Raw genomic sequence first — 24,571 nt, 5'->3', positions numbered from 1 at the left:
TTTTGAAAACCATTTTAAAATAGGGAAAATAGCTTCACTGCAGATCAGCTACCATATTTTGTAATGTGCAGTTTTAACGCTTTGCTAAATTAACCAATTTAAAGGCCTATAATCTTTCATTGTACAGTCTGTTACCAGTTCAATTATGATTATTTGTGGGGGTCACGGCCTGAACAGGTTGAGAACCACTGGGTTATAGATAAACAACTGCCTATTGACTGACTTAGTGACTATTAATTCTCCACTACATCTCAGAGGCAATTAAGGGGTATTTGAGTGATGGGATGTAGGTTTAAGATAGTCAAGGGGTCAATGCCCCCAGTACCTAGAACCCCAATGAAAACAAGACCGCAAGGACTTTCGTGGTGTTATCCTTTTAGACAAAGTGTTTGACTGTACTCGTGCTGTTTTTACATTTCTGTCCAATAAAATGTTCAGTATTGAAAAGGGTAAGTACTACAGTTAAGTAAAAATACCTCTGAATTTTACTTAAGTACAGTACTTGAGTACATGTACTTAGTTACTTTACACCACTGGTCTATTGTACTATTGAGGAAGTTAGGTGAACTTGAAAACGTCTTCTATTTTGCTGAAGAAGTTCTAATAAACTGACTGAAGAAAAGAGACAGTTCATTCACCATTGTGCAACGGGAAAATAAGTAATAAATGATACAAGTCCAGTTGTAATCTAAAGTTAATGAGTCATTAACCCATGATATGTCATGTCAATGATGTCATTCATTATGAATCTATGTGTGGAAGCCTCTGATGGAAAGTAATTACATGTATATAGAACATGTATTGAAGATTACTGGCGACATTGTTTAAGTGTACAGTTAGTAAAACAAAAAGTGGATAAAAGCAAACTCAGCATTATATTTACACTATGTATAATATTTAAATATTATCATTGTCCAGGGAACAATGTAGCATAGACAAAAGTTAGACTTTTCACACACACACACACACACCAACTTTCACAGAGACAGAGACACAGAAACAGAAAGAGAAACATTCTTCAAAATAAGACTAAAACACTCTGAGCCACAGTGCTCACATTTATTTTGAAAAAACAAGTCAGTGTAAATTAAGTAAAGTTAATGAAATAATTATGATTACCTGACGGTCTCAAACTCCTTTATATGAATTGAAACATTTTGTTCATTTACCAGATAAGTTGTGAGCTTGTAGATCGGATATTAAAGAAATTACAGAAGCTTTTCCCCCCTCTTTTGTTTTTGTTAACATGGCAGGTTTTAAGTGTGTAACTGTTTGAAGGACTCAAACGTTCCTACTGTTTTTACAGAATGGAAAAATAAGAAAAAAAGATAAAAAACATATTGAAATATATTTTTAAAAGCGATAAATCAATTAACTTTTGACACTCAATACCCTATTGACACCATGAGGAGTAAGACCCCCCCCCCCCCCACCCTGACAAGCACTTGGAATTGCAGGAGTTGAGGTATTATATTTAGTTGGACTTCATAAATATTGTGGAAAAAAGCAGATCACAAGGCTATTTGTCAGGTAATATTTGGCCAATGTTTAACACATTTTTAGTATAGTTTGTTTTTTACTTTTAACGCAGTAATGCCAGGTTTTAATTTTAATTTAGGAGGTATTCAATAGGTCTTAAAAGTCCTTAAATTGTCACTTTAGATATGGACAGATACCCTGTATACATTATACATACTGTATGTTGGTTTGTTTACTGTTGAGTGAGAAAACAATGTTGCACATTAAGACAATTATCATCATTTGGGGACCTCCTGGGGTTCCGACACACAGTTTGAGAACCACTACATTTAGTATAACCATGAATCTACACTGACTGACAGAGGGCTCTGTAGTAATATCAACAAGATAACAGGGCATACTGTATAATGATTGTCTGCAGCAGGCTTATTAAAGAAATGCAATGAGAGGAACACAATGGATTGATTGATTGATCATGATGGTGTAGTATAGTGTACACATCATTCTTACACAAGCTTTAGCTTTCAACTGAATATCATCATCAGTATTCTTAACATGTCTACCATGTCTTACACAGCTCTGCTGTACCTCCATATTCCCATCCAAGCAATATCCCTGGATAGAGAGGTTGTGTGAACGTGGTTTGAACTGTGTGTAGGAGGGTCATTGTGTCAGAAACACTGTAGAAGGACAGAGTACCTGACTTGTGGTCCAGGTACACCCCCACTCTGGAGGAGAGAGGCCCTGACACTTTAGTGTCAACACTGTTGTGTTTGAAACTGTAGTTTTTATCATGCCACTGTAAACACCAGGATTTATCATTGGATCCAAAGTAGGTTTGTCTGCTGACGTCTTTATAACAGACTGCTATACGAACCCCTTTACCACTCCACTCTACTTCCCAGTAACAACGTTCAGACAGACCCTCTGTACACATCACCTGAGCGTACTGAGTAAATCTCTCTGCATGATGAGGGTAAGGTTGTTGTTGTTGTGTTCTAGTCACCTTCCTCTTCTCCTCTGACAGGGAGAGATATGTGTTTATTGTGTTCATGTCCAGAGACAGAGGAGAGGAATCTGTGAGAACACACGACAAAAGAAAAATCAAACCTCATGAACCTTATTGGGTTTAGAGTTAGTCTCTCAGATCAAACTCATTAGAGCTTTAAATAACAACATATCAGAATGAAACTTCAACGTTCAGAACCTGCATCAACATGGACTCACATTGTAAAAAGTCCTTTCTGGTCTGAGGCTCCGCTGGATGTAAAACATCAACTGGAGACACAAGAAAACAGTAAAGGTCATCATGACATTGTAAAGGATTTCTATGTCCACACAAAGGGTCAAATCCAACAGACTTTACTGCTGACTTCAGGCATGTACAACATACAGCGTGAGCCTACAGGAGGTCACAACATACGACTGACGTAAAAGACAACAGGCCTGCTTTACGGCAGTGTCGTAACGTAGCTCTCTTAAAGGCACAGTCACATATATAGCATATATGACAGACATCATACTGAAGAATGGATTAAACTGAAGTTCCAAGGGTTTTGTCAAAAAGTTCAAGCTATTATAGCTTGATAGTAATCATTGCTATTATATAGTGTTTGTTCAGTAACAGCTTTCTCCCAGCTCTTCAGAAAATATATTTTCAGGTGGGTTTCACATTTCATTCAATCAGGAGATAATAATAATAAATATTAAATGGTGCATTTATATACTGTAGCGGGTGACATGAAACACAGGTCACACTAATCTACTGCCCGCCATACTACAGGCTTTAGTAGCCTTCCCATACATACTTCCACCTGTACAAACTGTTTCAACACTTAGAAATGTACTGTACAGTATAGGGGCCGGTTAAAACAATAGACATTTAAATCTGACCCTAACCTCTCCTTTGAGGAATATTCTTGCTTAAATTCTTCAATGTTACTGTCCAATCTGACAGACAGCCAACCTGTGTACCATCAGTCTGCTCCAGTTCAAATATCTCCAGTTGCCTTCTGACTTCATCAATCCATGTTTACTATGATGGCTGGTTAGAAAAACAAGAAACACATTTAAATCTCACCTCTCTTTGATATCGCTGGCCAAGTTGTCTTCAGGATGTTGTCTAGTTGGTCTCTCAGACCAGACACCACATCAATCACATCTGTGAAGGACCTCAGAGGACAGACGACCACACTGGGTGAGACTGGAGATCCACTGGAACTGGAGAGAGACTGGAAACTCTGGAGATAGACAAGTAAACCAGTATAGACAGAGATAGATTAGAATATTGATCACAATTGGTGGAGTTGAGCTGATGTCCTTGTTGTTCAACCAGCACATACTACGAACACAAATTGTACAGGGCAGATATTGAATAATGTTATACTTTCAAAATATTTTACAAAACAGTGGAAGAAGCCAATCTACAAGCTCAGAAGCTGATCTTGTAGACCTTCTATTTTTTTTTTATGTTTATAATTATGACAATTGTAGAAAATAATTGTGATTATCTCAAATATTTGTGATTAGGCCATTATGTAATAATTGTGACAGGCCTAATTCTGACATTGTTATTCTGGTCTGTACAACTACTGTATACTAGAACTATGTTAGTATTAGTAACTACCAACATTAATAATGTCATGTTATGCCATGTCATGTAATATACTATGATGTAATGTAATATAATATGACATGATGGAATGAAATGAAATATGAAGCTGATTTCTCCTAAATGAGTCAAAACCAAACAGTAAAATGCCATGTGTGGAACCTGAATGAAAGTGATGATGTCATCAGTGTTGGACAGCTCCTCCAGGTCAGCATGTCTCCTCTCCAGCTGCTCCATGTGGTCCTCCAGCTGCCTCAGGAGAGCCTCAGTCTGAGCCACTGCAGTCTGCTGCTGATCTCTGATCAGTTCTTTAAGCTCACTGCGTCTTCTCTCAATGGAGACCATCATCTCACTGAAGATCCTGTCACTGGCCTCCACTGCTGCTTCTGCAGAGCTCTGCTTCACACACACACACACACACACACACACACACACACACACACACACACACACACACACACACACACACACACACACACACACACACACACACACACACACACACACACACACACACACACACACACACAGTGTTGTTAAAATGTTTCAAAAACAATCTACAATAATGTTGTTTCTTTTTTTTCTTTTTTTTATAGCAGATCTATAGACAGATCTGCTATTTTCAAATCATCAAAGATCAAAACCATCCCAACCACAGACTTTTTGAGATGTTGCCGCATGGAAAACGCCTACGCAGTCTCACAAATATTATATGTGGGTTGCTGGCACACAAGTATTTTCAAATGGGGGTCCACAGCCAAATACATATTAATTGGGGGTCCTTGACATGAAAAGGTTTTAGAACCACTGCTTTAGTGCTTCTGATGACACAAGGCACTGTCTCATCCATATAGCATCACAGTAAACACAAGAACAAGAACTATTATCATAATATCAGCTCACGTCCAGGGCCTCCATGACATGTCTCAGGTCTTTCAGCTCCTTCTTTTTCTCCTGGATCTTCTGCTGGACTTCCTCCTGAATTATCACCAGCTGTTTCTGCAAGAAACAGGAAGAGACAGCTTGGCTTGTAAACAAAGCACATTTTCAAATCGGGATACCAATTCTATCCAGTGGTGTAAAGTAACTAAGTACATTTACTCAAGTACTGTACTTAAGTACAATTTTGAGATGTTTTTACTTTATTTGAGTATTTCCAGTTTTCAGTACTTTTACTTCTAATCCACTACATCTCAGAGGCAAATATTGTACTTTTACTCCACTACAATTATGTGAAAACTTTAGTTACTAGTCACTTTGTAGATTTACGTAAAACAATTGATTACTTTTTCCACCACTGATTCTATCCAATCAGGAGAAAGAGAACTCATATAGGATACAGGGTAAAAACTAGTGAGATTTGAAACAGTTTAGTTTGGATCCAATCATCTTAAATCAACTCTGTAACTTCCTCAAAATACACTTTTACAGGGGCAAGATTAATGGACATTAAATACCATTCATGAACAGTTATAAATCGCCTCTGTTTTTCATTGGGTCCAAAATGAGTGTTCTTCATCCTTTAATACTTTTTATTACACCCTGATTTGTGCTTTTTATGTCTCTGACATGGTCATTTATTTCTGCTTCTATCTTGAAAACATGCTCTATCTTATGATTTGTCTTCAAGTGATGGTGGTCCTACCTGTTTCTCTGCCTTCTCTGCATCAGCTGACACCGTGTCATGGCCCTTATGTTCATCCATGAGGCACTGATAGCAGATACACTGGCGGTCTGTGCGACAGAACACCTCCATCAGCTTGTCATGACTGGAGCACATCTTCTCCTGCAGTTTGTTGGTGGCTGGGACCAACTTGTGCTTCTTCAACACAGGAACATTGTAGTGAGGCTGGAGGTGAGTCTCACAGCAAGATACCAGACACACCAGACAAGACATGAGAGCTTTGTGAGGTCTGGCTCCGGTGCAGAAATCACAGGCCACGTCTGCTGGACCTCCTGTACTGCTCAGCTTCATCACACCCTGGAAGTAAAGAGAAAGAGGTAACACAAACAACAACACAACGACAAATTACTGACATGAGATATACACACACAACTATAAAACATATCAGAAATATAAACATTTATCGCTGTGTAAACACGCTCTCAATTCTTACCGTCAGTCCCTCGGCGCTCATAATGGAAAATGACAAACACAGCAATAACACCCTGGTCACAAGTAACACTGATGCATGCAGAACACACTCCTGTTCAGCAAGCATCCACTCTATTTATATGGGTTGGTCTACCCATGTGGGTGAAACCTTCCGTTGAATAATCATGTGACTTGTGTATTGGAAACACAGGCTTTAGCACTATTCTATAACAATGGCCACTGTACCCCAGCTCCTTATCTGACCTAATCAATCAACCCTCTCAACACTCTCAAGTGACTCTCATGTGACATGTGCAAAGTCCCCTGATTTCAACACAGTAGGTCAGAGCTGTAGTTTTTAGAATTGTATATATTTGTACTTATTATTATGACTAAATATCCTTCTGAAAATAAGATACAGGAAGGTGCTAGAAGGCCACATGTGCAGGTAACATGTCAATACAAACGCCACCGTTACATCATAATAATAGATTATTCTACAGACACGCTGTGAACTTGTAGATCGGCTATTTACGACATGCCCAGAAAGGGGACGCTAGGGTTCATGTGGTTAATGTCTCTGAGGGCAAATGTTAGCCTTTTCCTTCTCCTTCCTTTTTGTCTTTCTCTTCACTATGCACGCATGCACGCTCGTGCACACACACACACACACACACACACACACACACACACACACACACACACACACACGCACACACGCACACACACACACACACACACACGCACGCACGCCGAACACGCACGCACACTCTCTCTCTCCCCCTCTCCCTCTTTCTCTCTCTTCCTTCATCCTCTCCCTCTCCATAATACGATGGTCTCGGACCCGGACAAGCCCTTCCCGGTGAAAAAGTCCCAGAAGTTGGTGATGGCTGAGGAGGAGGGCTTACTCTCCTCCTCCTCCTGGGGCGTCGCCTGCTTGATCCAGATGCTGTTCTCGGCGGCGGAGCAGCCCCCGCCGCCCACCAGGGAGAAGCTCAGCGTGGAGCCCATGGGGGGCCTCCCGTCCTGGGGCTGGCGCTCCGAGTCTGGGGCCCGGAGACTGGAGGAGCTGCCGCTGCTGTCCGAGGGGGGGGGGGGGGGCTGAGCCAAGCTCAGCAGGTTATGGTGGGAGTGGAACTGACGCATGTGATGGATGGACTTGCCCGGTGCCGGCTCTGCAGCGCCACCTGGAGGGCGATGGAGAGACAAATAGTTTTTAATAGTCACACACACACACACACACACACACACACACACACACACACACACACACACACACACACACACACACACACACACACAGTCAGTCCTTTCATGTCAGATTTTAACATCTATCTTCACATCCTGTATCAAACATCATCTAAACATGGAGACAACGTTTACAGAGACAGAAACAGAAGGATAAACATTCTTCAAAATAAGACTAAAACACTCTGCAATAGAGATTGCAGCCACAGTGCTCACATTTATTTTGAAGAAAAAACGAGTCGGTGTAAATGAAGTAAAGTTAATGCAAATAATTATGATTCAACTCCCGCCTGGGGGACAAGCAGATCTACAAGCTCACAACGCCTTTCTGAGCTTGTAGATCGACTATTTTCACATTTTCTGTCTCTTTGTCAGGTAATATTTGGCCAATGTTTGACCATTTTATACGGTATAGTTTGTTGATTACTTTTGACGCAGTAATGCTATGTTTTAATTTTCATTTTAGAAGTATTTAAAAGGTCTTTAATGTCCTTAAATTGTCACTTTAAAATGGACAGATACCCTGTATAAACTATACATAGGGGAGGGCCGCTTCAATTGTAACATTTTTCACCTTTCGGTCTTTTACTCGGCGATCGTTTTACCTGTAATATTTTCAAGCAAAGAACCTACACATGTCTGCTATCATAAAACACTTAAAGTTTTTCAATTGATAAAACAGGTCGTGAGTTATTAAACCGAAAGTGGACGCTGTTCCGACGTTACATTTTAAGCGCTTATCAGACTAATTGTAACAGCCATAGTTGCAAAAGTAACACTGCTAAAAAACGGCCTTAATTGGGGGTCCTTGACATGAAAAGGTGTGAGAACCACTTCTTTAGTGCTTCTGATGACACAAGGCACTGTCTCATCCATATACAGTAGCATTACAGTAAGAACAAGAACTATTATCATAACATCAGCTCACGTTCAGGGCCTCCATGACCTGTCTCAGGTCTTTCAGCTCCTTCTTTTTCTCCTGGATCTTCTGCTGGACTTCCTCCTGAATTGTCACCAGCTGTTTCTTTAAGAAACAGGAAGAGACAGTTTGGCTTGTAAACAAAGCACATTTTCAAGTCGGGATACCAATTCTATCCAATCAGGAGAAAGAGAACTCATACAGGATACGAGGTAAAAACTAGTGAGATTTGGATCCACACATCATCTTAAATCAACTTTGTAACTTCCTCAAAATACACTTTTGCAGGGGCAAGATGAATTAACTCATTCAATCTGGGAACGCATCTGTGTCATTTTAGATTGTAGCTATAACCATAATTTTTTATAACTTGGCTATTAAAAAATAGCAGATCTACAAGCTTGTAGATCTGCTATTTTTTTTAAATCTTTAACATTTGTGCAAATCTTTGAATACATTTTTTGAAACAACATTTTTAACTCAAATCTTTGCTTCTGGGGGTCCCTGGAACAACATATTTTGATGGGGATCGGCGGCCTAAAACAACATTTTGGGGAGTCCTTGACAAGAAAAGGTTTGAGTGCCACTGATATAGCAACGATAGTTTTTCAGGAAATTAAGACATTTGTTGAGACATTTGACAGTTACAAATTCGCTTTAAGAAATATGTATTCAAAGATTTGCACAAATCTTCACGATTTTTCAAAATGAGCAGATCTACAAGCTCATAGCGCTGCACTCGGTGCCACGCTATGAGCATGTGTATCTGCTATTTTTGAATAGACAAAGAAATCTAAAATGACAGAGATGCATTCCCAGAATGAATGGGTTACCATATGAAAAGTGATCAATTGCGTCTGTTTTTCATTGGGTCCAAAAGGAGTGTACTTCATCCTTTAATACTTTTTATTGTACAACACCCTGGTTTGTGCTTTTAATGTCTCTGACATGGTTATTTAGTTCTGCTTCTATCTTTAAAACATGATCTCTCTCATGATTTGTCTTCAAGTGATGGTGGTCCTACCTGTTTCTCTGCCTTCTCTGCAGCAGCTGACACCGTGTCATGGCCCTTATGTTCATCCATGAGGCACAGATAGCAGATACACTGGCGGTCTGTGCGACAGAACACCTCCATCAGCTTGTCATGACTGGAGCACATCTTCTCCTGCAGTTTGTTGGTGGCTGGGACCAGCTTGTGCTTCTTCAACACAGGAACATTGTAGTGAGGCTGGAGGTGAGTCTCACAGCAAGAGACCAGACACACCAGACAAGACATGAGAGCTTTGTGACGTCTGGCTCCGGTGCAGAAATCACAGGCCACGTCTGCTGGACCGGCGTACAGCAGAGCAGCAGAGACAGAAGACTGCTGACCTCCTGTACTGCTCAGCTTCATCACAACCTGGAAGTAAAGAGAAGAGGAGGGGAGGTCACTCACTGATGACAAATACAACACAGTCATTGTGAGGTTCATGGTGATAAACACAGTGAGACATTACAGGTATTAGTTCATCTAGTAAGATCATTGTAACATTAACTGGACACTGTGGTTCTGAACTTTGCATTCCATAAAGTTGATTGCTTTACAGTATGTTGTAAAATGTAAGCATTTAGTAGACGCTGTTAGAACTAGAAGATGAATGACATGGCAAGAATAGGGACGCTAGAGTTTAATGATTAACCAGTGACTAACAAGTCAAAGATCAGAGTAAATTACCCTAGTCAACAAAATGACACGATAAGGTAAGTACTGTAGACCAGTGGTTCTCAAACTTTTTCATGTCAAGGACCCCCTAATTGACACTTATTAGCCCACAGAGCCCCATTTGAAGAGATATGCCAGGGACCCCCATAAGAGAAGATCTTTACGGCTCTAGCAGTGTTTCTCAACTATTTTAATTTCAAGGACCCCCTGTTTGACATGCATTAGACTACGGACCCCCGTTTAATGGCATTTCTATCTCTGGGACCCCAATTTATATTGTAAAATCAATGCTAATGTAACTCTGAGAGTGTACAAATGGAACCAAATGAACCCTAACGGGTCCATTTGGTTCCATTTGTACACTCTCAGAGTTACAGACCCATATAAGGGTTCATTTGGTTCCTAACTATCCATCATTTAGCTGGGGACCCCCTGGAACTCCCTCAAGGACCCCTTGGGGTCCCCGGACCCCACTTTGAGAACCAATGCTGTAGATTGTAAAGAAACTAAGATACCATCAAACCTAGTATCTGTTTAAACCAGTGGTTCTCAAACCTTTTCATGTCAAGGACCCCCAAATTAATATTGTATTTGTCCACGGACCCCCATCTGAAAATAATTAATACCAGATTTATGTTATTAAAATGTTTTAAAAAAAATACATGCATTGTGAGCTTGTAGATCGGCAATTTTCAAATAGTGGATGTATAGGGTTACAGTGGTTAAACAGACTGTGATGCTCTATTAACACATTTTGTTGGGGACCCCCTGGAACCCCCTTATTGACCCCTGGGGGTCCCTAGACCCCACTCTGAGGACCACTGGTCTAACATGCTATCTAAATAACATTGTTAGTATTATATCATTATCAACATCAACATACATAACATAATGTGTAGTAAATAAGCAACATATAGTATAACTACCATCTATCACAATAGTCAACAAGGAGTTTGCTGTAGCAGAACATGTAGTTTAATGTGTGGTTGTAGCTGTAGAATACAACTCTCGTAGACGTATTTATGATTCTGACGTCTTCAATCTACGAGAGTTGTAGGGTTCACCCCCCATGGAAACAGGGACTTTCAGCACTATACCCCGTAGACACTCCAAACATGTACAAATTGAAAATAAAGGTGCTTACCCACACGCCTCAAATGTTAGCTCTCGCTACGCGGTAGTAGTTTAATGTAATAATCCATATCTTTCAACAAAGAAGTGTTTTAATGCCGTCTGTGGCTGAACGCCATTTCCATTTTCACCCTCGTTTACTTCCCGTTTACATTGAGTGTAATTCCGGGTTTCACCAGATGGGCGCGTCACTACCGCCCATTGGGAACTTCCGACAGAATCGGCCACAGACGGCATTAAAACACTTATTTATTGAAATATATAGATTATTACATTAAACTACTACCCCGTAACGAGAGCTAACATTCGGACCGTGGGGGTAAGCACCTTTATTTTCAATTTGTATATGTTTGGAGTGTCTACGGGGTATAGTGCAGAAAGTCCCTGTGTCCATGGGGGTGAACTCTACAACTCTCGTAGATTGAAAACTTCAGAATCATAAATACGTCTACGAGAGTTATATTCTACAGCTAGTGTGGTTGTAACGTGTAAGGTCATCTCACCTCAGCCAGCATGTTGTTCTTCCCCAGAACAGGTCTGGGACTGAAGCTCTCTCTGCACTGGGGACAGCTGTAGACTCCCGTCTCCTCATACTGGTCCCAGTAACCCTCAATACAGCTTCTACAGTAACTGTGTCCACACTGTAGAGTCACTGGTTCCTTTAGAAGGTCCAGACAGACAGAACAGCAGAACTGGTCCTGGTCCAGATCACATCCCTGTTGCTTCTCCTGCTGTTGTGCCATTTGACCGACAACCACACTCACACTGAGAGAAAAGACACAACACTTTGGTTTACTCTGAAGAGAGACAGAGAGAGAAACACACAACAGCTCTGAGTTTCGTTTCTTGTGAAGAAAAGACCAGTGTTCCGTGAGCAACTATAAGACTTCTGGTGGACGATCTCTTCAGAATAAGAGTACCCTCTAGAGCAAAAAGGAGCCATTGAAAAACGGTTAATTTGCACATTAAAACTATAAATTAAGCATTTAAACGACATATTATGTTTCTATACAACACATATTATGTTTCTGTGTAACAAAAAGGGATTTAAAACATTAATAATTTATCTAAATGGATAAATGCTGTTCAAAGGAGTGCATAGCCTATACAAATTGGACACTGGACAGGAGACGGCTCCGCGAGGCAACACTTTGGACATATGCACGCGTTCAGGGAGACCTCCTCTACAACACCACACTGTCCGCTAAACCGGAGAGGTGTAAAATAAAAAGTGGTGGGCCGTCCAGTGAGGTCAGAGGTCAGAAAAGTGCCACTCTCAGACAATAGTGGGCGCTGCACAGGAGACGGCTCCACGAGGCAACACTTTGGACATACGCACGCGTTCAGGGAGACCTCCTCTACAACACCACACTCTCCGCTAAACCGGAGAGGTGTAAAATAAAAAGTGGCGGGCCGTCCAGTGAGGTCAGAGGTCAGAAAAGTGCCAAAAAGTGCCGCTTTCAGACAATAGTGGGCGCTGCACAGGAGACGGCTCCGCGAGGCAACACTTTGAACGTACGCACGCGTTCAGGGAGACCTCCTCTACAACACCACACTCTCCGCTAAGCCAGACGTGTGTAAAATAAAAAGTGGCGGGTACTAAAATGTTTTACTTAAGTAAAAGTATCAATACTGCAATGTAGAAATACTCTGCACAAGTAAAAGTCCTGAATTCTAAATGTAATTGAGTAAAAGTACTGGTATCAAAATGTAATTAAATATAAAAATATTTTGCTTGTAGATCGGCTATTTTCAAATTGTCAAAGTTTAAATAGGGCTGAAGTGGTCTTGTATAAATATAAAAATCTTTTGCATGTAGATCGGCTATTTTCAAATTTCCAAAGTTTAAATAGGGCTGAAGTGGTCTTGTAATAATAATCAAAAATATACAAAGTAACAAGTAACTAGTTTTCAAATAATTGTAGTGGAGTAAAAGTGTAATATCTGCCTCTGAAATGCAGTGGAGTAGTACTTAGTTACTTTCCACCACTGTATAAATGTATTTTTCAAAATGCATAGTACAGTAATTGATTACATGTACTTAGTTACTTTCCACCACTGTATAAATGTCTTTTTCGAAATGCATGTATGTCTTTCAAAAAACATGAAATGCGATGATCTTACTTTGAAGGCAACCAGAAACCTTATTGTTGCTAGCTCAAAAACCGGATGTCCTATCGTTGCTCCCGGAACGGGGGTGAAGAAAAGTAGGAGATGCAAAGGGAGGGACTTCCTGGATGTTTGCAGATATGCAAATATGTCATGGCAAGACAGGTGAACTTGATCATAATAAAGGGGAAACCTGAAAATTACACGGGGGGGGGGGCAATTCAATGATGCCTTATTGCTGTTGTGTCATTGCTTGTCATCTGCATTCTTTTGTTGTCCTCTCACAACCATATAGAGTAAAAAGTAGCTAACTGGAGTTGCACCTGAAGTGTTCATAGAATTATTCATTGTGTGTTATTTCAGGAAACAAGATCAAGTTCCTACAGATTAAGTGAGAGAAATGCCAGTCAAATTCAACTGTTTTATTTTTCATGTTTTTTTGTTTTTCTGTCTGTATCTCTCACTTTATCAAACATATTCCCTATTGTGCATGGCGTCTTATGTAGTATGACTTATGTTATTAGGCATTTTTTATTATATAGTAGCGTCACTGTAGATCAGCTATAGTATTTTGTAACTTGCCGATTTAATACTTTCCTAGGTGTAAAGACCAATTTAAAGGCCCATAATCTTTCATTGTACAGTCTGTTACCTTCTAGTGTATTTTAATTACAACTTCATTAATGACTAAGAAAAGGTCAGCATTAAAAGGGGAAATGGAATATAGTAACTCTCTGTTCTACAACAGAACGGTCAACACCTCAATGCTTTGACAGCAAAGCAACTGACAATATGCAAAAATAGGCTACTGTATTCTGGAAGGAAAGCTAGGAACCATTCATTAAAAACACTCAGACCTCTGAATAGGACCTCATAATAATCACTAGCTTTCCCTTTCCAAGCCTCACTGTGTCAATCTTTTCCAGTGAGAATTGAATGTAGTATTTCTCTGCTGTTCGGCCGGAACCAGCTAAATCCAAAATGGTAATTGTTCAGGAAATGAAAAACAAAATATCAATTTTTCAGAAAATGAAGAAAACCTTATATTTTTAAAACAAAGCAATACTGCCTCATCAAACTTGGTATTGTGACTTTATATATTATCAGATACTTGCATGTGTCATTATATTATCACCACTTTACCCAAATCCAGTGCAAGTGGAGTTAGGAGGTTTTGTCCATCATTGATAAGAACAGCTGGCAATGGATCTCAAAGCTCACAACACATCACAACGCATTGTGAGCTTGGAGATCAGCTATTTATGGTGAGCGCCATCCTCATATACTATAGATCAAGCTGAATTCTGTACTTAAACAACTTTTATTTTAACATGCATTGTAAACAACCATGGATCTAACTGTTACCACTGTTGTTCTTCTACAGTTGAGTGCAACAAACAATTCTGCCTCAATACTCAATCATGTATTTAACAAAAGCGATCATGGCACACCAACAATAAAAAAAATGGCATATAAATACAAAATACATTCATGAAAAACAGAATCTTTAGCCTATCAAATCTGTAGCCTACTGCACTAACAATAACAACCACAGTTGAATTTACCTATCATATACCTATCAACATTTTATTATCACACTGTTGTGTGTTGTGTTGCATGTGTGTGGTGGGTGTTTCTTAGTGCTTTAGATTGTCATAAAAGCTGTGAAAGTCTTTTGGCATGATCTCCTTGAGCTCTTGGAGATGTTTGTAACAAACTCCTGCACACACTCATTCTCTGTCCATTAACATTTAAAAAGAAAACACGAGCAGATGACCTTTGTGAAGACACCCTTCTCCTCTTTACTGGGGTGACATCTATCAAACCTTGCACATACATTCTCTTCTCTTCCCAGTTTATGTTCTCCCAAAAGCATTGAAAAATCTTCTCCCTGTCTGCCTCATACAGAGCAGAGCTTCTCGAGAGCCTGAGAGGAGGGGGGAGTTGTTTGTTTTTGACGGACAGTTTGAGGGTCCAATGGAGTTAGGAGTTTTCGCCAGAGGCGCTTTTTAATACTTTTCATCTGTTATTATTAAAAAAAAAATTACACAGATGTAGAGGGGGTTCAATAGCATTGATTTATGAAAAAAAAAAAAAAAACTGAAAAAGGAGTTAGCTGGTCCTGGCTGGACACTGACGATTTGTTAAACTTGTGGAATTCTAAAAACAAAACAAAAACAAAACAATACTGTGAATGCAAAGTTACTGTACATTAAATGAGATTCTGTTTCAGGTTATGTTTCACTTTGGACACAAGGGGGCAGCGTTCACCACTCGTTTGCTTATAGCCATGCAGGATTTTGCCGTCAATACAAATTAAACTATTTTTTTCTTGAGCAAATATCAGAGTAAAGGCATAATGATTGTGTACAATATTTAGTTTGAGGACACTATCAACCCAACAGAGTAGTGTTTCATTAATCTCTTGGTTAAGGTCCACTGCTCTTGAAAATGACTGTGACATGAAAAGTACAGCTTATTATATTAATGTTTTATTGGATAAACTTAGGCTTGTTCAAGCTCACATTCAAACTATCAAAAATACTGTATTGTCGCTGTTATGCAGAAAACCTTTATCTCCATATTTCCACTTTATATGATTTTGTTCTTAAAATAAATAATACCCTACTTTGTGGTGTGACACTGTTGCACAAAAGTAGTGAAAATAACACATTTTGTTAAACATAGCAACAAATAATCATATTTTAGTTTAATTACATGGCCAAAATAGGGACAGCAGAACTATTTGTGGATGGGAAAGAGATTAATATTTGAAATTGTCATCCTATGACCTGAAAGAATAATGGACAGAAGTATGTGTTCCTCTGGATTGATTCCCACTGTATATTAATTCATATTTCAACTAGAGCAGCAACTAGCAGCAGCAACTAGCAGCAGCAACTAGCAGCAGCAACTAGCAGCAACAACTAGCACACCTCCCTTCCAAAACTCCACTCCTAGCCAGGGCTCCCTCACTAAAGTGAAAACACACACATGCATGTTGACTGTTGTTGGACAAAAACAGGCTAATACAGGAAGTTCATTTGGGTTAATTTGAAAACACACACACACACACACACACACATGCATGTTGACTGTTGTGTAAAGTTGGACAAAAACAGGCTAATACAGGAAGTTCATTTGGGTTATGTTGAGCTTTTATTTTATTTTAATCACTCTCTCTTTGAGGTCTGCTTCCGGGAGGCATGTGTTCTTAGAGCGTACACACATGAGAAGATGTAGTCACACAGGACTCCAGCTGATATTTGTATAGTTCCAACTGGAACTACAGTATACAGGAAACACTGTAGTCCAAGTAGTCTATAGGAGGAACTGAGGTTCACCCTGAGATGTCACAGAATAAGCGTTCCCAATTCATAATAAAAACATAGAAGCACTGCCAAATCATCTTTAGTTTGTCCTCGACTTTATAGAAACAGGATTTGGGTTCAAAAGCAGGGAAGTGGCCCTTTAAGTCTGTCTGTGATTTTCATAAATGTTTAACTGATGAAAAGCATTAAAGAGAGCTTGTGACTAAATAAACAAAACAAAATGATACAGAAAATGTACTTAGGACTTCTATATTAAATATTCTTTTTAACCACTTAAAAACCCCAGCATCCGTATAGCGGTCACAGAAAATAGCAGATAGACAAGCTCACAACGCGTCGCAGCTTGTCGATCGGCTATTTTCAGCGAAAGCTTTCCCCACAATAACCCAAAACAGAAAAGACACTAGTATTGAGCCCTGAGGGACTCTGGTTACCCATATGGGGTTTAAGTAGTTAATAAACATCATATGCGTCTGCCATCATTTTGAAATATGTATTTCCCAGGGAATCAGTTTCTGAAATATAATCATTCAGTCTACTGTGCATGCATAATATGTCACATTCTGAGATATTATGATTGAATGATGTTTTTAGAAAAACAATCATTTTTTCCCCAATGTTTTGGTTTTGTAGGTCTTGACTTCACTGGACATAAAAAACAGGGGTGCAAACATTTTTTCTATAGGGGGCCAAACTGACTTTGATAAAGTGAGTGAAGGGCCACACATTGGATTTTTGAATTGAAACTTGAAACACATAGTGGTGAATTATGTTAAAACTGCATGAATTTGATAGACACGATAGACTCATTTATAATAGGGTCCAGTGTTTTTTTTAAAGATCTTTTTGGGGGCTTTTTCTGCCTTTATTGATAGGATAGTAGGCTGACAGGAAATGGGGACTGAGATGGGGGGATGACATACAGCAAAGGTCGTCGGGACCAGGAGTCGAACCCGCCACACGCTGTCAAGCTGGACTACCAGCATATGTGGTATGCGCCTGGACCGCCAGGCCAGCGGACGCCCCTATTTAATTTTTTTACAGCTCTCCTGTCTGTATCACTCACTTTATCAAACATATTCCCTATTTTGCACAACGTCTCTTATGACTTATCTTATTTTTTATTTTGAAAACCATTTTAAAATAGCGAAAATAGCTTCACTGCAGATCAGCTACCGTATTTTGTAATGTGCAGTTTTAACGCTTTGCTAAATTAACCAATTTAAAGGCCTATAATCTTTCATTGTACAGTCTGTTACCAGTTCAATTATGATTATTTGTGGGGGTCATGGCCTGAACAGGTTGAGAACCACTGGGTTATAGATAAACAACTGCCTATTGACTGACTTAGTGACTATTAATTCTCCACTACATCTCAGAGGCAGTTAAGGGGTATTTGAGTGATGGGATGTAGTTTTAAGATGGTCAAAGGGTCAATGCCCCCAGTACCTAGAACCCCAATGGAAACAAGACCGCAAGGACTTTTGTGGTGTTCTCCTTTTAGACAAAGTGTTTGACTGTACTCGTGCTGTTTTTACATTTCTGTCCAATAAAATGTTCAGTATTGAAAAGGGTAAGTACTACAGTTAAGTAAAAATACCTCTGAATTTTACTTAAGTAGGCTACAGTACTTGAGTACATGTACTTAGTTAATTTACACCAATGGTCTATTGTACTATTGAGGAAGTTAGGTGAACTTGAAAACGTCTTCTATTTTGCTGAAGAAGTTCTAATAAACTGACTGAAGAAAAGAGACAGTTCATTCACCATTGTGCAACGGTAAAATAAGTAATAAATGATACAAAGTCCAGTTGTAATCCAAAGTTAATGAGTCATTAACCCATGATATGTCATGTCAATGATGTCATTCATTATGAATCTATGTGTGTAAGTCTCTGATGGAAAGTAATTACATGTATATAGAACATGTATTGAAGATTACTGGCAACATTGTTTAAGTGTACAGTTAGTAAAACAAAAAGTGGATAAAAGCAAACTCAGCATTATATTTACACTATGTATAATATTTAAATATTATCATTGTCCAGGGAACAATGTAGCATACACAAAAGTTAGACTTTTCACACACACACACACACACACACACACACACACACACACCAACTTTCACAGAGACAGAGACACAGAAACAGAAAGAGAAACATTCTTCAAAATAAGACTAAAACACTCTGCTATAGAGGTTGCAGCCACAGTGCTCACATTTATTTTGAAAAAACAAGTCAGTGTAAATTAAGTAAAGTTAATGAAAAAAGTATGATTACCTGACGGTCTCAAACTCCTTTATATGAATTGAAACATTTTGTTCATTTTGCCAGATAAGTTGTGAGCTTGTAGATCGGATATTAAAGAAATTACAGAAGCTTTTCTTTTGTTTTTGTTAACATGGCAGGTTTTTAAGTGTGTAACTGTTTGAAGGACTCAAACGTTCCTACTGTATTTACAGAATGGGATATAAAATAAGAAAAAAACATAAAAAACATATTGAAATATATTTTTATAAGCGATAAATCAATTAACTTTTGACACTCAATACCCTATTGACACCATGAGGAGTAAGACCCCCCCCCCCCAACCCTGACAAGCACTTGGAATTGCAGGAGTTGAGGTATTATATTTAGTTGGACTTCATAAATATTGTGGAAAAAAGCAGATCACAAGGCGTTGTGATCTGCTTGTGATCTGCTTGAGAGCTTGTAGATCGGCTTGTAGATCGGCTATTTGTCAGGTAATATTTGGCCAATGTTTAACACATTTTTAGTATAGTTTGTTTTTTACTTTTAACGCAGTAATGCCAGTTTTAATTTTCATTTTAGAGGTATTCAATAGGTCTTAAAAGTCCTTAAATTGTCACTTTAGATATGGACAGATACACTGTATACATTATACATACTGTATGTTGGTTTGTTTACTGTTGAGTGAGAAAACAATGTTGCATATTAAGAAAATTATCATCATTTGGGGACCCCCTGGGGTTCCGACCCACAGTTTGAGAACCACTACATTTAGTATAACCATGAATCTACACTGACTGACAGAGGGCTCTGTAGTAATATCAACAAGATAACAGGGCATACTGTATAATGATTGTCTGCAGCAGGCTTATTAAAGAAATGTAATGAGAGGAACATAATGGATTGATTGATCATGATGGTGTAGTATACTGTACACATCATTCTTACACAAGCTTTAGCTTTCAACTTACTGAATATCATCATCAGTATTCTTAACATGTCTACCATGTCTTACACAGCTCTGCTGTATCTCCATAGCTCTTCCAAAGCCTTATCCCTGGATAGAGAGGTTGTGTGAACGTGGTTTGAACTGTGTGTAGGAGGGTCATTGTGTCAGAAACACTGTAGAAGGACAGAGTACCTGCCTTGTGGTCCAGGTACACCCCCACTCTGGAGGAGAAAGGCCCTGACACTTTAGTGTCAACATTGTTGTGTCTGAAACTGTAGTTTTTATCAATACACTGTAAACCCCAGGATTTATCATTGTCTCCAAAGCGTGTTTGTCCGCTGATGTCTTTATAACAGACTGCTATATGAACCCCTTTACCACTACACTCTACTTCCCAGTAACAACGTTCAGACAGACCCTCTGTACACAACACCTGATACTGAGTAAATCTCTCTGCATGATCAGGGTAAGGTTGATGTTGTTGTGTTAAAGTCACCTTCCTCTTCTCCTCTGACAGGGAGAGACGTGTGTTTATTGTGTTCATGTCCAGAGACAGAGGAGAGGAATCTGTGAGAACACACGACAAAAGAAAAATCAAACCTCATGCACCTTATTGTGTTTAGAGTTAGTCTCTCAGATCAAACTCATTAGAGCTTTAAATAACAACATATCAGAATGAAACTTCAACGTTCAGAACCTGCATCAACATGGACTCACATTGTAAAAAGTCCTTTCTGGTCTGAGGCTCCGCTGGATGTAAAACATCAACTGGAGACACAAGAAAACAGTAAAGGTCATCATGACATTGTAAAGGATTTCAATGTCCACACAAAGGGTCAAATCCAATAGACTTTACTGCTGACTTCGGGTATGTAAAACATACAGTGTGAGCCTCAAGCCCCCAGAGTTGCTGAGAAACATTGAAGCTGCCAAAAGCTGGAACTGCAGGCGGGGAGAAATACATGCACGCGCAAAACATACTGACAGATATTTATATTTATACATATAAATATGTAAACATATTATACATACATACATATGCATTTACATATAAATATGCATCTCGAGTGTATTTAATAAATATCTCGCGTTCAATCCTTGACACACGGGCTGCCGTAGAACGCAAAAAGGACACTAGTGCGCATGCTCATAACTCTACGGGGGGTCAAAATCGAACAAATAATTCTACTTCCGGTTTCCGGGTGCTTCAAAACGCCACTGAGCACATTCATTGAAATGATAGCTGGGGGCGGGGCAATCCGCCCTCTAGTTATATTATACCTCTATGGTGAGCCTACAGGAGACAACAACAGACCTGCTTTACGGCAGTGTCGTAACGTAGCTCTCTTAAAGGCACAGTCACATATATAGCATATATGACAGACATCATACTGAAGAATGGATTAAACTGAAGTTCCAAGGGTTTTGTCAAAAAGTTCTAGCATCATTGCTATTATATAGTGTTTATTCAGTAACAGCTGTCTCCCCGTCTCTCATTTTACATTTATAATACATTTTAAGGTGGGTTACACATTTCATCCAATCAGGAGAGAGAATTCCTCAAGATCATTTATTGAGCACAAAAATGAAAAAATAATTTTAAAAAATGGTAAATGGTAGATTTATATACTGTAGCGGGTGACATGAAACACAGGTCACACTAATTGATTGCCTCCCATACTACAGGCTTTAGTAGCCTTCCCAGACATACTTCCACCTGTACAAACTGTTTCAACACTTATAAATGTATTGTACAGTATAGGGGCCGGTTAAAACACAAAAAAATACATTTAAATCTGACCCTAACCTCTCCTTTGAGGAATATTCTTGCTTAGATTCTTCAATGTTTCTGTCCAATCTGACAGACAGCCAACCTGTGTACCATCAGTCTGCCCCAGTTGCCTTCTGACTTCATCAATCCATGTTTACTATGATGGCTGGTTAGAAAAACAAGAAACACATTTAAATCTCACCTCTCTTTGATATCTCTGGCCAAGTTGTCTTCAGGATGTTGTCTAGTTGGTCTCTCAGACCAGACACCACATCAATCACATCTGTGAAGGACCTCACAGGACAGATGACCACACTGGGTGAGACTGGAGATCCACTGGAACTGGAGAGAGACTGGAAACTCTGGAGAGAGACAAGTAAACCAGTATAGACAGAGATAGATTAGAATATTGATCACAATTGGTGGAGTTGAGCTGATGTCATTGTTGTTCAACCAGCACATACTACGAACACAAATTGTACAGGGCAGATATTGAATAATGTTATACTTTCAAAATATTTTACAAAACAGTGGAAGAAGCCAATCTACAAGCTCAGAAGCTGATCTGTAGATCTTCTATTTTTTTTAAATGTTTACAATCAAGACAATTGTAGAAAATAATTGTGATTATCTCAAATAATTGTGATTAGACCATTATGTAATAATTGTGACAGGCCTAATTCTGACATTGTTATTGTGGTCTGTACAACTACTGTATACTAGAACTATATTAGTATTAGTAACTATCAGCATTAATAATGTCATGTTATGTAATATACTATGATGTAATAATAATATGACATGATGGAATGAGATGAAAGAGATGAAATATGAAGCTAATTTCTCCTAAATGAGTCAAAACCAAACAGTAAAATGCCATGTGTGGAACCTGAATGAAAGTGATGATGTCATCAGTGTTGGACAGCTCCTCCAGGTCAGCATGTCTCCTCTCCAGCTGCTCCATGTGGTCCTCCAGCTGCCTCAGGAGAGCCTCAGTCTGAGCCACTGCAGTCTGCTGCTGATCTCTGATCAGTTCTTTAAGCTCACTGCGTCTTCTCTCAATGGAGACCATCATCTCACTGAAGATCCTGTCACTGGCCTCCACTGCTGCTTCTGCAGAGCTCTGCTTCTCACACACACACACACACACACACACACACACACACACACACACACACACACACACACACACACACACACACACACACACACACACACACACACACACACAGTGTTATCCTTGACATGAAAAGGTTTTGAGCACCACTCATATAGCAATAGCAATATTTTGACAACAAATTTTGAATTAGTTTTAGTCATAGTCTTTTGAATAAAATTCCATTTAGTTTTAGTCATATTTTAGTCATCTGAAATGTTTTAGTTTTTGTCTAGTTTTAGTCGACTAAATATCATAAGATTATAGTCGACTAAATCTACAGTTGATTCAGTCGACTAAAGTGTATTTTGGTGGTGCCTTGATGGCGTCGTAATGACTGATTTTACACTTGGTTGCATGCTGAAAATAGTCGATCTAAAAGCTCACAACGCGTCACGATGCAAGCTTGTAGATCTGCTATTTTCAGAACACAACACCCGAGCACAACCAATAATAATAAAATGACTCGTCTTTTAGTTCTACTGGATCTTTTCTCCACTAGTCCCGCCCTTACATCTTTGTCTAGTTTTTATTTGTTGACCAAATTGTCAATATATTTAGTCTTTGTTTTCGTCAGTGAAAAAAGGTAGTCGATGAACATGTTTCGTCATAGGTTTAGTCGACGGAATCAACACTGCTCAGGACATCAGCTACAGTATTTGAAAATAGCCGTTCTACAAGTTCCCAACACATGGCGAATGCATCGCGGCACGTTGTGAGTTTGTAGATCTGCTATTTTCTAAAGTTTGTGAGAGAATGTGAAAAATAATGAATCATTTTAACAACACTAATCTTATGCGTGGGTTGCTGGCATAAAATATATTCAAATGGGGGTCTGCAGCCAAATACATATTAATTGGTTTAAGAACCACTGCTTTAGTGCTTGTGCTTCTGATGACACAAGGCTCTGTCTCATCCATATTATAAGTAGCATCACCATCTTTCCTCTTTCCACAGTAAACACTAGAACAAGAACTATTATCATAATATCAGCTCACGTTCAGGGCCTCCAAGACCTGTCTCAGGTCTTTCAGCTCCTTCTTTTTCTCCTGGATCTTCTGCTGGACTTTCTCCTGAATTGTCACCAGCTGTTTCTGCAAGAAACAGGAAGAGACAGTTTGGCTTGTAAACAAAGTACATTTAAGTTGGGATACCAAGTCAATCTAATCAGGATGCAGGACAAAAACAAGTGAGATTTGAGACAGTTTAGTTTGGATCCACATCTTAAACCAACTGTATAACTTCTCCAAAATACAGGGGCAAGATTAATGGACATGGAATATGATTCATGAAAAGTTATCAATCGCCTATGTTTTTCATTGGGTCCAAAATGAGTGTACTTCATCCTATAATACTTTTTTATTGTACATGTCTCTGACATGGTCATTTAGTTCTGCTTCTATCTTTAAAACATGATCTACCTTATGATTTGTCTTCAAGTGATCGTGGTCCTACCTGTTTCTCAGCCTTCTCTGCATCAGCTGACACTGTGTCATGGCCCTTATGTTCATCCATGAGGCACTGATAGCAGATACACTGGCGGTCTGTGCGACAGAACACCTCCATCAGCTTGTCATGACTGGAGCACATCTTCTCCTGCAGTTTGTTGGTGGCTGGGACCAGCTTGTGCTTCTGCAACGCAGGAACATTGTAGTGAGGCTGGAGGTGAGTCTCACAGCAAGAGACCAGACACACCAGACAAGACATGAGAGCTTTGTGACGTCTGGCTCCGGTGCAGAAATCACAGGCCACGTCTGCTGGACCGGCGTACAGCAGAGCAGCAGAGACAGAAGACTGCTGACCTCCTGTACTGCTCA

At 39.4% G+C, this 24,571-nt stretch overlaps 1 protein-coding gene across 1 annotated transcript; it reads right to left on the bottom strand.

The window, feature by feature from the left end:
• Positions 1 to 1,851: 1,851 nt before the first annotated feature.
• LOC308102154 (E3 ubiquitin-protein ligase RNF135-like) lies at positions 1,852 to 24,269 on the bottom strand (the record flags this gene model as incomplete). The annotated part of the gene is made up of 8 exons (XM_080451756.1): positions 1,852 to 2,449; positions 7,017 to 7,372; positions 8,008 to 8,038; positions 9,383 to 9,751; positions 11,689 to 11,982; positions 22,488 to 22,721; positions 23,753 to 23,848; positions 24,210 to 24,269. 8 exons carry the CDS (start codon positions 24,267 to 24,269, stop codon positions 2,039 to 2,041), a joined length of 1,851 nt encoding a protein of 616 aa, XP_080307882.1. The 3' UTR covers positions 1,852 to 2,038.
• Positions 24,270 to 24,571: the final 302 nt, after the last annotated feature.

The sequence above is a fragment of the Gymnoscopelus braueri genome (genome assembly GCF_963280865.1).
Source record: "Gymnoscopelus braueri genome assembly, chromosome: 15".
Lineage (NCBI taxonomy): Eukaryota > Metazoa > Chordata > Actinopteri > Myctophiformes > Myctophidae > Gymnoscopelus > Gymnoscopelus braueri.
The sequence above is the reverse complement of the archived record's forward strand: the minus strand, read 5'-3'. Positions and strand labels throughout refer to the sequence as shown.